This window comes from Elephas maximus, chromosome 11, assembly GCF_024166365.1.
Source record: "Elephas maximus indicus isolate mEleMax1 chromosome 11, mEleMax1 primary haplotype, whole genome shotgun sequence".
NCBI classification, from domain to species: Eukaryota; Metazoa; Chordata; class Mammalia; order Proboscidea; family Elephantidae; genus Elephas; species Elephas maximus.
The window spans coordinates 62,046,663-62,065,484 of record NC_064829.1 but is presented as its reverse complement, the minus strand read 5'-3'; the positions used below and the strand labels follow the sequence as shown (position 1 = coordinate 62,065,484).

General features: G+C 37.7%; 1 protein-coding gene across 1 annotated transcript in view; it reads right to left on the bottom strand.

Moving 5' to 3' along the window:
• The window catches only part of DCC (DCC netrin 1 receptor), a 1,314,656-nt gene that overhangs the window by 147,943 nt on the left and 1,147,891 nt on the right, over positions 1 to 18,822 (bottom strand). Inside the window, exons 17-18 of the mRNA XM_049901020.1 lie at positions 13,642 to 13,874; positions 8,357 to 8,495 (exon numbers count right to left, since the gene is read on the bottom strand). Of these exons, the coding sequence (XP_049756977.1) occupies positions 8,357 to 8,495; positions 13,642 to 13,874 (372 nt within the window). The remainder of the gene's footprint in view (positions 1 to 8,356; positions 8,496 to 13,641; positions 13,875 to 18,822) is intronic.

Sequence of the window (18,822 nt, the reverse complement as noted above, 5' to 3'; positions counted from 1 at the left end):
CAGGCTTCTTCTCCACCTGCTTTCCCACTCCCTATGCTTTGATACCATCACCCATCTGTCAGTTTGTCACACTGTGGTGGCTTGCATGTTGCTATGGTACTGGAAGTTATGTCACCAGGATTTCAAATACCAGCAGGGTCACCCATGGTGGACAAGCTTCAGCAGAGCTTACAGACTAAGAGTGACTAGGAAGTAAGGTTTAACGATTTACTTATAAAAATCAACTAATGAAAATGCTATGGATCATAACAATATTGTCCTATATAGTGCTGGAAGATAAGTCCCTAGGTTAGAAGGAAGTACACATGGCCACAACAATGGACTCAAATACAAATGACCATGAAGATGGTGAAGGATCAAGCCAATGTTTCCTTCTGTTCTACATGGGATTGCCGTGGGTCTGAGGCAACTTGGCAACAAAGAAGAGCAATAATATTTGGCATGCAGTTAGTTTTCCTTCCGGGTAGCCCACAATGCTCCAAGTCTATTATCCATACTCTCTTTTAGTTACTCTTATTTTGACATAGGCAGTTGCAGAATACATGTAGATTCTACGTTTGGGCTCTGGAAGAATTTTCTGATCTCCATGTAGGAATGCTTGTACATCACAATGTAAGTAAATCTGGCCTTCTTTCTGAATTCATCCTTACTCTCACCACTCTCTTTGGCTCTTCTGTTGTTCTTTTGTGCAGAATCTAAGCATTATCAGCACCCTATCTAGTTTCATTTCTCTTCTCTTTTGAATGGAATTCCACGAATGGGGCCAAATATAAGAGATAACCAATCATTCCCACTTTATTTTTAAAGTCTTCCTCCTCAAAGCCACTAGGACTCCAGGTTAACAAAAGTGACAAATAATCGTTACATCCTCACAAGGCACTTAAGATATTAACCGCTCCCTAAAACAAACCAACGAACCAACCAAGAAGAAGGAGGAGGAGGAGTAAGAGAAGGGGGAGAAAAAGACAGAGAAGAAGGAGAAGAAAGAGGAGGAGGAGAGGATAAAACAGTGGCAAACAATCATAGGTCAAGTGTAGCTGATCCTTGAGTAAAGATACTGCATATTTATGTGTTAATGAAGTTGACGAAAACCCTAGATTCAGGGACCTTCTTGCAAGAAAAGCAGATTTGATACAGCAAGATAACAGAACTTAAAGGGTTGTTCTTATAAAGAGTTAATTCAAAATATTTTCTGGGCCAGATAAAAAGGTAAGATATAGTCACAAATTAACTTAGATTATTATACCAAACATAATAACAATTTCTGAGATTATGTAAGTAATTAAAAGATCTGTTTTTTTAAGAAAAGTATGGAGCAGAACTCAAATTCATGTAAAAAGACCAGACTTAATGGTCTGACTGAGACTGGAGGAATCCCTGAAGCCATGGCCCCCGGACACTTTGTTAACCCAGAACTAATAGCATTCCCAAAGCCCCTCTTCATAAGATTAGACTGGACTATAAAACATAAAATAATACTGGTGAAGAGTGTGCTTCTTAGTTCAGGCAGATACACAAGACCAAATGAGTGGCTCCTGTCTGGAGGCAGGATGAGAAGGCAGAAAGGGACAAGAGCTGGTTGGATGGACACAGGAAACCCGGGGTGGAAAGGGGGAGTATGCTTTCATATTATAGGGACTGCAACTGGTATCATATAATACATGAATAAATTTTTGTATGAGAAATTAACTTGAGCTGTAAACTTTCACCTAAAGCACAATTAAAAAAAAAAAAAAAAGATTACACAGACAGTAAATAGCTGAAGCAGCCCTGAAATCAGATCTCTTTTTCCACCACACAGCCCTGCTCAAAAACTACCTAACGAATAGCACGTACTAAGTAAGATATAGTACATACCTAAGACATAGCATCATTTCTTTTTCCCCTAAGCTTCAAATATAGTTTTTTCTACAAGTTCTCTACATTTCCAAAATGATTACAAATTTTAACAACCATTTTTGAAAACACAATCCCAATATTAATTACTGTATAAAAAGTGTTGAGGTTTGCAAATATTTTACTATATCCATATCTATAAGCAAACCCAGCTATTGCAGCTAATCTTTTCCTTGATACCTTCCTCCTTCCACCTCCAACAACAACAAAAAAAGAGTAAAAAAGATCTGTTTTTTTAACTAGTCTGAATAGTCTGTTTTCTCTTAACTGTGCTAAAATTCAAATTGTTTATATAGAAAACAGTCAAGTGAAGATGATTTGATTGCTTCACTGAATCTGTTATGGTATTCAAAAGATACAATAGCTCTTCCACTTTGCTGTTGTTAGGTGCCATTGAGTCAGTTCCGAATCACAGCGAACCTATGTACAACATAATGAAACACTGCTCGGTCATCAGACATCTTCATGATTATGGCTATTTGAGCCCATTGTTGCAGCCATTGTGCCAGTCCATCTCATTGAAGGTCTTCCTCTTTTTCATTGACCTTCTGCTTTAGCGAGCACAATGTCCTTCTCCAGGGACTGGTCCCTCCTGATACCATGTCTAAAGTGTATGAGATGAAGTCCTGCCCTCCTTGCTTCTAAGGAGCGTTCTGGCTGTGCTTCTTCCAAGAGAGATTAGTTCGTTCTTCTGGCAGTCCATGGTATACTCAATACTCTTCGCCAATAGCATAATTTGAAGTTATCAATTCTTTTTTGATCTTCCTCATTCATTGTCCAGCTTTCTTTGCAGGCATAGGAGACGATTGAAAATACCATGACTTGGATCAGGTGCACCTTGGTCCTCAAAATCACTTCAGTGCAGTGAATTAGTTAATATGGCCCTTCTAGCCATAGTTTTTGTACCTCTCATCAAATGACTGGATGGGACTAATCAAATGAGGTCCTTGTGGCCCACCAAGGGGATTGTATAGTTTGCTAATAATGTAAATAATGTGCATGGCACCTTTGCGGGGGTGGAACCATGCAAATAAAGTGTAAGGAAACTTAATGAGGGGATTGGCCAGTTTTGCCATCCCACTAGGCTTCAAGGGAGATGGGGAGAGAGAGAAGGAGAAAGTGGAACATGGAAGACTGTGAGAAAAGGTGGTGCAAGATGGCAGGAACCAGGAGACCAGTGCAAGACAGCTGAGGTAAGTCTTGCTGATGAAATCAAAAAGTGTAACATTTGCCCAAGAAGGCCCCAGCTGGGCCTGGTGGCAGAGGATGAGAAGAAGCTGTCCTGATCAAGGAACTGCATCCTGAGTTGTTGTTCCTGTTACTTCCAAGTTGACTCTGATCCTGAGTTTTCCTCATTACTTCCCCTAATAAACCACTTAACTCTGAGCACAGTTCATGAGTTCTGTGACATGTTGCAGCAAATTAGCAAACCCAAAGAGGGAAGGGATAATAGTGAGGTGAGGGGAGAGTAGTTGATGTTAGAGATGATGGAGTCATATACTGGTTTGGAAAAGTTGGACATTTGAAACATTTAACCTCTGCCTCATAGGAACCAGATTTGTGTTGATCCTTATAAAAGAAATTATTGATTTAGTGACATCTTTGCTTTTTAAGATTTTAAAGAGGTCTTTTACAGCAGATTTGTCCAAAGTAATACATCATTTGATTTTTTGACTGCTGCTTCCATGGGCATTAATTGTGGATGCAAGTAAAATGAAATCCTTGACAACTTTAATATTTACTCAATACATTGAAAGGTTAGTCATTAAAAACAAATCCAACAATTAATCTATTTCAGGGCTTGTCTTAGTTATCTAGTGCTGCTATAACAGAAGTACCACAAGTGGATGGCTTTAACAAAGAGAATGAGGCTAGAAGTCCAAATTCAGGGTGCCAGCTCCAGGGGAAGGCTTTTTCTCTCTTTAGGCTCTAAGGGATGGTCCTTCCTCTGGTCTAGGGGCTTCTCAGTGCAGGGACTCTGAGTCCAAAGGATGTATGCTCCTGGCTCTACTTTCTTGTTGGTATAAGGTTCCCCTCCCCTACTTGCTTCTCTCTTTTTATAACTCAAAATGTCCTCCCCCCGCCCCTCTTGCTTTTCTCTTTTATATTAGGTTGATTTAAGACACAACCTAATCTTGTAGATTGAGTCCTGCCTCACATTAACATCATTGAGGTAGGATTTACAACCCATCAGAAAATCATATCAGATGACAAAATGGTGGACAATGACACAATACTGGGAATCATGGCCTAGCTAAGTTGACAGATATTTTGGGGGGGACACAATTCAATCCATGACGGGTGTTATACAAGTTCTATTTTCTTAAGCCACGTGAATGTTAGTGAATAGAGAGGCTATTATTGGAATTAATGACTTAAATATTTCTATCATATGAGCGTCAAACTATTTCGAAATACTTGGAAGAGAATGTGCCCTTGACGACTTTAATGATCCCTACTAAATGGAGCAGAATGTCTCTGGCCTGCTTCTCTCCAATCTCTAGAATGCCACCTGGAATGATCTGTTAAGAACATATATCTGATCTGGATATCGTTTGGTTTAAACTTCTTCAATGACCATCCATCATCTTTGGATTAAAGGTAAAGAAATAAATAATAAATAATAAACAAATACCAGGCCTTAGGCACCACTTGGAGCCCTGGTGGCAAAGTGGTTAAGAGTCTGGCTGCTAACCAAAAGGTCAGCAGTTGGAATCCACCAGTTGCTCCTTGGAAACCCTACAGGGCACTTCCATTCTGTCCTACAGCATCGCTATGCATTGGAATTCACTCGAGGGCAACTGGTTTGGTTTTCTTTTGGCTTCTTTTACAGTGTCATTTCCCTCCGTTGTTCCATGAAGGCTGTGCTCTTAAAGTTTAAACTATTCATAAGCATCTCTTGAATACACTGCCTCTCTGACACCAGCTTGTATGTTTTTGCACATGTTTTTTTTTTTTTTTTGTTCCTGCCCTTTGGAAGGCCCTGGAATAGGTAACTGATAAGCCACTCAGGCCACAGTTCAAACATCACTTCCTCTGTGAAACCTTCTCTTATTTCTCTAGACAGATTTAGGTCCTTCGATTTGCTGATTTCAACTTCTCCATTTTCTGTAACTGAATTTTTCATGTGCCTTCAGGTATTCTTTTTTTGTCTTCATTGTATTATAACTCTTTCAAAGACACAGCCTGTGTACTATTTACTTTAATACCAAGTGCCAGTCCCGGTGCCTTACAAGTATAATTGAACATCAATGAAAATCCATAATTAGTACCTCAGTCCACTGGACAAAGCACTGCCTAGTGGTTTCTCTGGCTTGAAAATAATTTTTACTACACTCAAATTTCTTCATTAAGTGCATGAACGAAAGGTAACACTAATGATCTGGAAGATTTCCAGCCATGGAAGCTGTAGTAGACATCTGTTGCTTGGACTGCCCAGCACCCCACATGTCTTCCTTTTTTAGAGAGGCGCTCAGCTTTTTCCCTTGGAGAACAAATTCCACTCTGTTTCATGTGGGCTTGATAGGAACATCAATTGGGAATTTTATGGTATTTGCTCCACTCTCTATTAAGTTATGTGACCACATGACTCAAGAAATGCCAATCGGATTCCCACTCCTGGGAAACTGAATCTTGATACAAGGAAGGAAAACATGTGGAGTCAAACTATTGAAATAGCAGTACCTTGGAGGGTCATTCCAATAGTCACTGATCTGTAGATACTGGGAGTAATACTGGGAGCCCTGGTGGCACAGTGGTTAAGGGCTTCGCTCCTAATCAAAAGGTTGGCAGTTCAAATCTGCCAGCAGCTCCCTGGAATCCTAATGGGGCAGTTCTACTCTATTCTGTAGGGTTGCTACGAGTCAGAATGGACTTGAGGGCAATAGGTTTGGTTTGGTCCATTTCCTTGAATTTTTCAGTTCTTTAAGCTGCCCAGTGTTCCTCCAGTTGTTTTTATGCTACTTAAGTTTACCAGAATAAAACGAAGGATTTATCACATCAACAGAATGAAATGTTTTATTTCAAGAATTTGCCAGCCATTGTTATTTTTATCATGAGCAATTTCAGCACAAGGGCATAGCAATGCAACCCCATACAGTCTTTACATTATTGCAGAATTAGAAGCAAACCCTCCTAGTCATTTCATTCACTTTACTTCCTTCTCACAGTTATAAAATCTGCAGACACTTGCGAATTACTTCTTGCTTCTCATCATCACCCAGGGATCTCATCCACATGCTATTTACACCTTTGTCTGGATCATTATCCGATTTGACAATCATCTTTCCTACTAACCACCTTTCAAGTTAATATCTTTTTGTCGGCAATGAGTCTCACAATCCGTGTACCTATAAGGTCAGGCAGTTGATGAGAAATCTATAGGGTGCATTTATCAAGTCAGGTTTCGGTGTGCATTTTACTTTTATAAAGAAAAAAAAATGAATGAATTTGTGTGTTAAGAGGAAATTATTACCCTATTTTCACTCAGGGAAGACCAAATTTCTTACATTTAACTCCTTTCATCTCCTTTCCAGTAAAAAAGAAGAGAAAGGTCTTTGTTCTCCTCATAGCAGGTAACTCATTCAGCTGTTTTTATTCTTCCTAAGAGAGTGTGAATGGGGTTGGGAAGAGAGTGTGAACATTGGCTTCCAGAGCAGGATCCTGGGAGGAAGAGTTAATGTATGCAAAGCATACAAAATAGAAAAGGAGGGTGTTGAAATTAAATCAGGCCAACTAGAAAACCTGTTATAGAAAGAAGTACCCCAAATGTAAAAATATTCACAACGAACTCTCTAATGGTTAATGTAGTGACCTGAAACAAAAATTAGAACTGTAATGCCATTGTACAAATCCTAAAAAGAGAAACTCGGCTTACCCGGAGAAAAGAGCATTATTGGCAGAAATTTTTTATTTCTTTAATTTTGAAAATGTATGATTTAGTTTACACCAAATATGATAAAACCAATTAAGAAATATGTTAAACCCTGCATTCTCCAGATGTTGCATTTCTGTGAACTATAAATGCTAAGTACTCCACATCCCTGTTAAGGGTATAAACTCTACATTTATGATCCATGGTAAATGCGATTGGTAAAATTTACAGTGAATTTTATCACCCTAAATTTGAACTATTTCAAATTGCATAAAGGTATTCCATTGTATTGCCTTATTTCAATTGCATGAACATGACCACTTGGGACACTGTTATCATATCCGCCTGAGGTTATTTAGGGCAAGCATTCATTAGAATACAGCTGTAATGCAATGTTTTATTTTGTATCTAATTTCTCTCAAAATAGCAAATATCTACCACGTGTATTCCTTGAAAACAATTGTTTGGGAAGTGTCTTAGTTTGCTAGGGCTGCTGTAACAAAAAATACCACAAGTGGGTGGCTTTCAGGAACAGAAATGTATTTCTTCACAGTTTGGAGGCTAAAAGTTCAAATCAGAGTCTTGGCGGTGTTAATTCTTTCTGTGGGCCTCTCTCTTCCTTTCTCGTATCTGCCAGCAATCCTTGGCATTCCTAGACTTGTAGCTGCATCTGTCTCTGTTGTCTGTACTTCTGTGTGCACCTTTGTGTTTATTCTGCTCTTTTTATAACAGGAGTGATTAGGTTTAGGACCACCCTACCCTGGTATGACCTTATTGACATAACAAAAGAAAGCTCTGTTTTCAAACAGGCTTATATTTACAGGATAACGATCAGGATTTTAACACATATTTTTGATAGACACAATTTAACTCATAACAGATAGAGTTCAATAGATTGTTTCCTGCCTTAGATTAAATATATAAAAAGATGATTTATAATCTGATCAACTGAATTAACACTTTAAAGAAGCTATTTATTAATGGTTTATTCAGATTATTTAATCTATCAGAGGCTCATTTTCTTCTTTTCTAGAGTGGGAAAAACAAAAAAGTGCTAGGAACTATAAAGTACAAAATATTTTATGTAGGATAAAGCGAAATTAAGGAGCTCTGGAGGCACAGTGGTTAAGAGCTTGGCTGCTAACCAAAAGGTCAGCAGTTTGAATACAACAGCTGCTCCTTGGAAACTCTATGGGGGCAGTTCTACTCTGTCCTATAAGGGTCACTATGTGTCAGAATCGACTCCACAAGAATGGATTTGGTTTTTGTTTGTTTTGGAGGCACAGTAGTTAAGTTCTCAGCTGCTAACAGAAAGGTTGACTGTTTGAACCCACCAGCCGCTCCACAGAAGAAAGATATGATAGTCTTCTTCTGTAAAAATTACAGCCTTAGAAACCCTATGAGATAGTTCTACTCTGTCCCCTAGGATCACTATGAGTTGAAATTGACAGGATGGCAATGGGTTTAGGTTTGGGTTTTGCTGAGGTGTAATTGAGACATCATACTGTGCATATGTTCCAACTTCCGGAGAACCTAGGAAACGCCATTGCCAATGTAGAATATTCAAAACAGTACTTCTTCACGTACCTGCTTCGTACGTTGTGGCATGTGCAGTCATGCTCCATGTGCTTGACCTTCTGTTTTTTGTTACCATGACCGAGAACTCATACATTGTGTTTGGTTTGAGGCCTGTTGCTGTATAACTCAGAGATGTTGTGTCTTCTGACTATACCAGTGGGAAAAAAGCAAAGAGAAACGAATGAACTCTATCAACTGGTAATCCAAGACATGCAAAAAGACTATCAAGACTATTTTACTGCGGTAAAAAAAAAAGGGGGGCCTATTTCCAAAGGGGAGAAAAGCTAGGCCACGGTATGAGCTTTACTTTCTTCATGTCGACCAGTTTACACTGACTGATTGTACACCCAAAACATGATCAGTAGAATCAGGTGTTATGTTGTTCCAAAGGAGCAGCTAGCCCAAGTGAGACAATAACCTCAGTGACAGGACAAATTCCACTTCCTTTTGTGGACTCCATTTTTGAGGTTATCTGTGCTGAATTTAATTTAATTTACAATAACTCAAATATTTGTTTTCATGTTATATATTTTATATACATTATCATTATTATGTTCATTGTGTCTTTGGTAACAAAGTTAATTTATTAGAGTTCTACTTTTTTCCATGTTTAATAAATGCACTTCATGTTAAACAAACATTAAAATATGGTCACTGGAGCAATTGATCAGGGAGGGAATGACAAATTTGATAAATTCTAAATAATTACACTGGTATGAAAAGTAAATGTTAATATAACTTAAATCTTCTGAAACTATTTGTTGTCTTTTAAACAACAGGTTAAAGGAATTTTAGTAACAAGTAATTTATCTTTGTTTCTTCAAAAGATCAAGGTGGTGCTAAAGAAAACAGGATCTCTCAAGTTCATGGATATTTTACATATGATTAGGCTACTTTGACACAATTTATGCCTCTTTTAAATATCAATTTATACTTGGCATTTAGATCCTGATCTTCTTCTAGAGTTAATTATTTACTTTTACTTTTTTATTTATTACATGTGCTATATATCTATGTCTAGAAGATCAAGGAAAGCTCTTTTTCCCCATCTATGTCATATCCACTTTCTCTCTCACTACTCTCGCATGGTATACCCTTTTTATACTACTATGAATTCTTCTTAGGCTACAGATATGAAAATCCTACCTTTCATTACAATATTAAATAAATATTTAACTGCACTAAGAATGTAATGATGATGAGACCATTTATCCTATTAAAATGATTACCTCGTAAACATGTATCAGAAGTTCTCCTTAAAACATAGCTGTAAAAACATGTGTCCTAAATAAACCTAAGAATATTTTGTGTAATCACGAAGATGGAATTCCATTAAATAAAACACAAAGGGGCTAGGGAGCTAGTCCTTGAAATGCTGATATATAACTTTCTATTTTGCCCTGTACTGTCATGAACCCCATTCTCTAAGCCTTAGAAATGGAAATAGTAGGGTAAATAAGGCAATGAGGAATATTTCATTTAAGACAGTACGATCGTTCTCTTTGAGCATAGACACCATTGGCGTATTGGGAGGACACTAATCAATACCATCCTTGTTTGTATTCTGTAATGACACACTTGCATTCTATACGTGCTATCAATTTATTAAGTTTTCTCTAAAACCTCATGGGACACTCCCACTCATCATAAATCAAGCCTAGAAATATTTTAAAAATCATGACCAGTTATTTTGTGAGCATAGACGACTCAGGTAGGACCTTTCTGACTCTCAATTTTCTTAGCCGTAAAATGGAGACAACCGTAGTACTGGCCTTGTAGCATTATTCAAGGAGTGAAATAAGTCGAGGAAAATATAGTGGCTGGCCCAGAATAAGCATTAAATAAATATTAACTGTAACATTTCAAACATTGTTCTATACTATGTATAATTTTAGGCATGTGCTATATTCCCTACTTGTTAGAAGCATCTTGATGGCTGAGACTGAGTCTTGTTCAACTTTGTGTCTTCGGTAACATCCACCCTATATCTAGTCAACACTAGTCAATAGTCAAGAAATGTATTTTGAATGGAAAAATGTATAACATCATGTGAGTAAATACTTTAGTAGCAAAGATATTATAGAAAATTATTCTTTTTGATCCAGAAAGTCAATGCAGAGTTTTGGACCATTAAAATATGAGTGTCTGGATTATGGCTTGAGGTGGGACTGGGTGAAGTAGAAGGGTACTCTTGGGGGGAGAGCCCTGGAGAAAAAATGTGACTGAGCAAAACTGAAAGTTATATATAGCATTTCGAGACTAGCCGCCCATCCCCCTTGTGTTTTATTTGATGGAACTCCATCTTTCTGATTATACAAAGTAGTGATTATACAGACCAAACCATCTGAGCTCCATCTAGATGAAGGGGGAATTTTTGTCAAGTCATGCAAACCCTTATGTTTTTATAGATACTCACACCACTATGCATAGTCTTACCTATTATTTTTATGGTAGGTGTGACTATCTGTATCATATAGATGATAAAAAATGCGGTTGAGCAAGTTAAGTCACATACCATGATGCAGCAAAATCAACTATTGATCTTGGGTCACTGGGCTTCATGTATGTATTCTTTTTCCCCAGTGTCTTGCATATACCCTTCCTACCTCATAAAGCTGTGGTAGTATATATATATATATATGACAGAAGTTTGAAAAGGACAAAATGTAAAACCAAAGATTTGTTACTATTATTTGTAAAATTTAAATGTTTTGCATTTCTTTCTAGTGGATCAGATATGTTCTAGATTTAGCCTAGCTGTCCATCCTATCGGAAACCCTGGTGGTGTAGTGGTTAAGTGCTACGGCTGCCAACCAAGAGCTCAGCAGTTTGAATCCACCACACCCTCCTTGGAAACTCTACGGGGCAGTTCTATTCTGTTCTGTAGGGTCACTATGAGTCGGAATCAACTCGATGGCAGTGGGTTTGGTTTTTTTGGTTTATCCACCCTATCTAAGTCTCTCCAAATAAGAGTTTCTCTTCCCAGGGTGTGGATGTATAGTGTGGAAAGAGAGATGGCATGTTACTAATCGAGAGCCTTAGATCAGGGAATATTATGGGGTGAGGAACAGTTTAAACTCTTTTTAATTTTTTCTATTCCCAAATTTCAAACCATGAGAGCAATCGGCTGCTCCTTACAGTACATGGTTTTTTTGTTGGGACTCACTTTATAGACATACTCTCCGAGACTCAATAGTTCTGTGTCTGCTGCACGAACTAGTCAACTGAAATAATTTGCCTCAAGAAATGTTGGTGCTCAGGCCATTCTGAAGAGAAAGATCATTGTCCTTCAGAACACTTCACATTCTGGCAAAGTAGCCATGGCCATTCTGTGAAATGAATGTACCTCCAAAGTATAGTAATTATGACATAAAATTTTAAAGTGGAAAAAGTCATCTTTTTTAAAGTAAACTTAGATTTGGGCAATCTATATAGAGAATTTTTTTTTTAATGCTCTTATATGTTTCATTGGTTGTCTTATCCGATAATGTTATCTTTATTTATAGTTTTGCTGAGTTTTAAATCTAATACTGTAAGGAGATGGATAGGGTACTTACAGCATATCTTATATCAATGACACTATTTGGACTTGCCTGGAGAGTTTTTCCAAATACCTGGCCTAGCAGGACAGCAGTACCAAAGAAAACGGTTTTTTAAATGGTTTCAACTAAAAACTGATTTATGACAAAATGTGACTTTTATGCACTTTCAGAGTTGAAAGAGACTAGAAGCAGATCCAGCATGGCTACAGACAGAAAGAGGCAGACTTAGAGAATTATTGGTGGGATTTTGCTATATCGCCAGGGTCTTTGCAATCAGAAATTCCCAAAGGATATTTCATCTCCCCAAGTTGCCACTGGCTTGAGGCTGGATTAAGCAAGACAGTGGTTCAGCGGAAAGAATATTAGCTAAAGCATCCAGAGATCCAAATTCTCCCTGAAAGCTACCCCAGGAGAATGCTAAAGAGAGGGGGTATAAAGAAGTACAAAGACGCTAGAGTGCCAGGGTTGAGCTCTTTGATTTCTTGGTTATTGAGTGATGTTTATGCTCTTATTTTCAAAGCTACCTTCTTTACCTCAATCACCATTTTATAAAGCTTTAAGTTTCAAATATTTCATATATTATCTCACCTGAATAACTTATGGATTTTTCAAGTATATGTGCGGACCTTAGTGTATAACTCACCCCAAAATTATATGTAATAGTATAAGTAACAACAACTAAACCATGTTTTCTTTTAAAATAAAATGCCTCTATAATCTAGTACAGTTCAAGGTACATTGTAAGTGTTTGATAATTATTTCTTGAACTTCTAGTTTTTGTCTACAATATGTTTTATCTCAATATGCTAACACCATGGCAAGCTTAGGCGGTGATATAATTATCCCCGTATTTAAGTATTTGTTAGAGCTGCTAAGACTGAAGAACAGTGCCTCAAATATGCACCCCTAAGGAGCTCTTAAAGGAGACCTGGTGGTGCAATGGTTAAGCACTCAGCAGCTAACAAAAAGGTCGATGGTTCTAATTCACCAGTGGCTCTGCAGAAGAAAAGACCTGTGATCTACTCCCGTAAAGAATATAACCTAGGACACCCTATGAGGCAGTTCTAGTCTGCTATATATGGTCTCTATGAGTTGGAATTGACTCTATGGCGGATAGCAACAACAACAGCAAAGAGCTCTTAGGGAAGATGTTAGATGATAGAGTGACGGGGACACTAATGAGGGAGCTGGTCTGATTGAGATTCGTTCAAGGGAACTGCGGATAGTGGTCTTTCTTTAACACATGAAGGTGTTTCAAGGCTAAACCAGGAAGTAGATGATAATGGCATAGAATGCTTTCTAAGAATGCCATGAAGATTTTAAAAAATTATCTTAAAGTCTTCTATTCCCAGACACATTCTCTTTGTAACATAGGTCTCTGTGGTATTAATAGGCTTGCTTTTGGCATCAATCTATATCCCAAATGAAAAAAAAGCTATCCAGACAATTAATGTGGAGTCCTGCTATTTTCAGAGGAAAATGACATTCCCTTGTCCAGAATAAAATTATTTATACAAAACCAGCATCTGGTGGACTGCAAATAACACTTTGCAGCTTTTTTTTTTTTTACCTTAGAATTGTTTCTGAAGACACAAATATTTTTGTGCTAATTTTAGATAGTTATTAAAATGCTTTCTTTTTGCATTTAGTGTCAATGCAGTCAAATCATGACAGTCCAGGGCCTTATTGAAAACAATGTATTAAACAAACGACAGTTCATTTTAAATTGCATACTACCCACAAGAACTTCACCTTGTATTTCGCACTTGCAGAAAAGCTGGTCCTCCACCGGACAGTGTAAAGTCGCACCTCGGATGTTTTTTGGTTCTTAGGGACAGAGTTGTCTGCCCAGCTGACCCTCACGGCATCGTGGGTAAGAGCCACAGCCTGTACACCTACTGGTGGGAGCATGGGGGTGGAGATATCTGGGACCGAGGTGGGGAAATCATCAAGCAAAGGATAATAATCAACTGGGTCAGTGGGATCTGGGTTCAAAATCCACCAAATGAAACAAATAAATACGCAAAGAAAAGTCAAAAAATAAATATCAGTGGTCACACATCACAATGAGTTAAATGCATGGCAATAATGATGAAAGGGAATATGAGAAGAACAGAAAAAAAATGCAATTAATTCAATCAGAAAACACATCGGAAACAGTATTGCTATATTACAAAAATAACTATTTTCTAAGATTCGCTCATTTCCTTAGAGTGATTTCATCAGTTTGGCTCTCATTTCTAGTAATATATTTTAAGATTCCATTTCTTGTAATGTTGCACATCATTTCTTGAAAGATGTAGTAAAGAACTTATCAGTTTTATACAAATAACTTAAAACAGCAATAATAAAAGCCTTTTGGGGGTATCTGATTAATTTCCTTCTGTGAAGAAATGAATACTTGTCTAATAGGTGTCTTTTTTCTCCTGTCTCTCACTTGATTTGGTTTGTCTAATGCTTTCATTGCTTACATAACTTATATGCACATAAATATTTTTTTTTAGACAAAAAGCAGACAATAAAGAATAACACACCCTGAGGTCCACAGCAACCTGTTCGTGGTTGTGATTCTAACAAGCCAGAATGACAGAGTCCATAGGGGTCCCATACATATTTGATAATTAGGCTTCAGGTAGTATCTGGTGGGGCAAGTTTTCTTAGCTGGGAATCCTCAGAGAATGTGCAGAAGTGTCTAATTGTACCTACATTCACGCAGAGTAATTAGGAAGATTTAGTCTCTCAAGGCATTGCTGCATTCTATCTTCCTTGCTCTAAAATTTCCTTTCAGTGGAGACACTTTATATTATTGGACGAGGAGACAGAATAACTACCTGGAGACTGATGAGGCTTGCAGTGAGGTATACACATGCATTGATCCATAACATAACCTAAATCTGCATAATGACGTATGTTTTTAACAAAATTCTATTGAAAATTCTTGGACTCATTTTTATGCTGGGGATATCAGAATCAGAGAAGCGTATTTTGCGGCCATAATAATAGTCTGATTTGGGGCATTTTATTTCATACTTAAGACGCGTAAATTTTAAAATGTTAACCTCTGTATTATGTAATGTGTAGTCTCACTAACAGACCATGAGATGTGTCCACACATTTTGGGAGATGAGACCCAGCGTAGTGTCATGAGTCTGCAGTCCTGTATATACAGAGCTTATGTTTTTTAAACGGCCTAGTTCAAAGCAGAGTGGCTGCTGGCTGGTTTTGAAGATTACTCCACTTTGTCCACTGCATTTCAAACGTCTATCACCTATTCATCACTCTGTTTTCCAATGAATTATTTAGTAGTTTACTGGGCTGTGGTCTTTGGAGCAAAAAACTGAAACCCAAAAACAAAAAGAGAACAAAAGGAAAGAAAAAAAAAAGAGAGAGAGAGAGGAAGAAAAATGCATGTTTAAAATTTAATGATGGCGTTCAGGCTTCTCTATCTCCTTTGATGTCTCTTTTTATTAAAGTTCCTTTAAACTCAAATGGATTTATGAAATGATGAAGAAGGCACTGAGGACACTGTTGCCTCTACAAAGATCCCAGCCATTTGTCCAGTGGTAGCTCACTGGCAGATAGTATTGCCAAACTAAAGTAGGTGATGTCTCACTTTACTCGTTTCTATTTCTAGTTGACTTTCTAGAAGTGCTACACACATGGAAAGAGCGTTGTGAATTATAAACGCTTCTTTGACCTATCTTGTATTAGTGGGTTAGGGAACCCTGGTGGTGCAGGGCGTAAGTGCTCAGCTGCTAACCAAAAAGTCTTCAGTTCCAACCACCAGCTGCTCCATGGGAGAAAAGATGTGGCAGCCTGCTTCCACAGCCTTGGAATCGACTCAACAGCAATGAGGTTTTTGTTTTATATTAGTGGGCTACCATATTTATTACTTCTTAGTTTAACCTAGTTTTGGTGATAAACGCTCATCAACTTTCACAGCTATATCATCTATAACATTTTGAAAAGTAGAGTTTCTGCTTCAGAAAGCGGCAATATTCAATACTGAATTTTAGGGTGGTGTATTTTTCATGATTAGTTATCTTGTTTTTTTGAAGTCAGTTCCAGAACACTTCTCTCAAATTTCAAGCCATGCTTTTTGTTGGTATATATCTATGGATTTACGTAATTCAGAATTTTCTACCCTTGGCCTTTTATCTCCTATTTTATGGGATTTTTTTTTTTTTTAGAGACTATCATTTGATTTCACTTCCTCTAGAGCTGTGCTGTCTAGTACAATAGCCACTAGTTACATGGACTATTTAATTTAAATTAATTAAAATTAAATAAGAATTTCAGTATTTCTGTTGCACTAGCCAATTTCAAGTTCTCTATGGTCACATGGGAAACCCCGGTGGTATACTGCTTAAGTGCCACAGCTGTTAGCTAAAAGGTCAGCAATTTGAATCCACCATTTTTCAAGTCGAATGCTCCTTGAAAACTCTATAGGTCAGTTTTACTCTGTCCTTTAGGGTCACTACGGGTTCAAATCGACTCACTGGCAACAGGTTTGGTTTTGCTTTATGGTCACATGGGAGCCCTGGTGGCATAGTGGTTAAGAGCAACGGCTGCCATCCAAAAGGTTGGCAGTTCAAATCCACCAGACACTCCTTGGAAACTCTATGGGGCAGTTCTACTGTGTTCTATAGAGTTGTTATGAGTCGAAATCAGCTTGATGGCAACAGGTAACAGGTTATGGCCACATGGGGCTAGTGCCAGCTGCATTGGACAGTGCAGATATAGAATATTTTCATCAAAGCAGGACCTTCTCATAGGCAGTACTGCTCTAAATAAGACATATTGCCAATTGTCTTTCTCTCAGGTCAGAAACTGAGTCATTGAATGAAAAGCATTGTTTTTCTTTATTCGGTTTTTTTTTTTTTTTCTTTCTTTCTTTCTCCTCCTGGGTTCCTTATTTGCTGATGATTTTCAGTGGTTATATTCAAAAGAGTAAAACAGAACAAAACAAAACAAAGTTTAAAAAAAAAAAAAACAGATAGAGCCTCACACTTTTTGCTAAAAAGAGAAAACTACTCAGTTCCTAATAGATTTTTGGTAAGAGCCCACAAATTTTCAGTTAATATACTAAAGTTCACACTGTACTGTATACATAATAGCACGTTTGTACTTCATTAGAGCACTGATAAAACATTTGAGAATGAACAAATGCAAACAACACACCTTGTCATTCTCTTGCCCTTCTGCTTTTCCTGAGAATCAAAATGTGGTATTCTTATAACAACGTGAAAGTCTTTACAGCAACAATGAAAGCCTTAACCCACATGACCTGGTGGACCTTTTGGCAGCTCAATGCTGGTATGCTCAGTATGAGATAAGGCTCCAGAGTGCACCAGCGTCTATGAGCACATGTGTGTGGAAAACACCAGAGCCCAACGCTTACTTTAGCTCCATGCACTTATTGCCTTGAATATATTTTTTATTTACTGTATGCTGGCCTTTTTCCAGGGCTGCTCATGGGAATACTTTGCAGAAACCCAGGAACAAAAAATGTCTCCCATGTGGTACTACAACACATCTTTTGATGGAGTTTCTCCCCAACCCTAACTTGCGATTTTGTTTATCCATGCTTTGTTTTCCATGATGTATAGAAACACAATGTAATAAATCAACCACATCTAGTGAAAGTGTATGCTTTTTTTGTGTGTGTGTGTGTGGAAAGGCCTGATTTTATTCATTCCTCTCTAACCCTTATTGGCTTTTGAGTTGTCTATTCACACACAATTTTCAATTTTTGGTATTATTTCATTTCTCAGCTTTATTTGGATAAGAATCATTTTAGGAAAAAATTGTCTTATGGATTGATCACTGGCATTTAAAAGCTACTCTGGGCATGCCATATGCTGAGAATTAAAGAAGGACAACAAATGCTAAAGGGAAAGAAGTTGATACTGTCTCAAATGGTTCTTTCTGAACAATGTACCTTTAGCTTATTTGAATTTTCCAACCTCTACTACTACTAATTTCTGTTCAAATACTCATTTTCATTTGTCACCTCTGTTACCCTTCCTTGTGGGCTTTAGTTTATGTAAGTGAATAAGGGTTAACAACTAAAGGCTGGCCATAGAATAATTTCTTGTGGCCTGATCACATGCTCAAAGTCAGCATCTTTTATCACAGGCAGGAAAGGGCTGGCTTACTGAATAAAGTTTATGAGAAGCACTGGTACAATCAAAGTGGTCTGCCATCTTTCAAATAACCTTGTTGCTGCTAGAGCACGAGAAAAAGGGTAAGTGAAAATCCCAGACACTCACCCATCACATTAAGTCATAGTTTCCATCCTGGGCCTCTATTTGCCTCATCTCTCTGTATTTGGAGATAACATATTTGATAGTAAATATTCTCTAGGGTAATGCTTCTTACCCTTCTGGGGGAGTCATGAGTCCTTTTGATAAGCCAATGAAAGTTATATACTCTCTCCATAGATAAACATGTATATTGACATGTATCCAAAATTTTGTATACCACTTTAGACAGATCATAGACCTCAAAGCCTATGGCCAAAGATTCAAGGAGACTATGGAATAACAACTTCATCTTATAAGAAAATCTGGTTGAGTTCAATAAAGCAAAGATGTGCTATACAAATCAATAGCTGAGTTCACATAACTGTGTTCTCAAGATAGTTTGTTGATGGAGCTTGTGGATTTTGGGGGACAAACTGCTCAAAGTCCATGTAAATTTGAGCAGTAGTCAAAGCTTCAGGATCCCACTATTTGTGTTATGTCCATTTGTTCCTATTTCTCAGCACTTACTACTGAGGCACGCAGTACATTTTCATGCTCTCTGGTGCTTGCTATTAAATCTTGTTCTCAATTTTTTTTTTTTTGCCTCCTCAAGAAAAAATATAGCTGATAAGTTGTGAGGTCTGAGGGTTGTTGATTTTGAGAGAGGATGGGGTCAAAGCCTTAATTA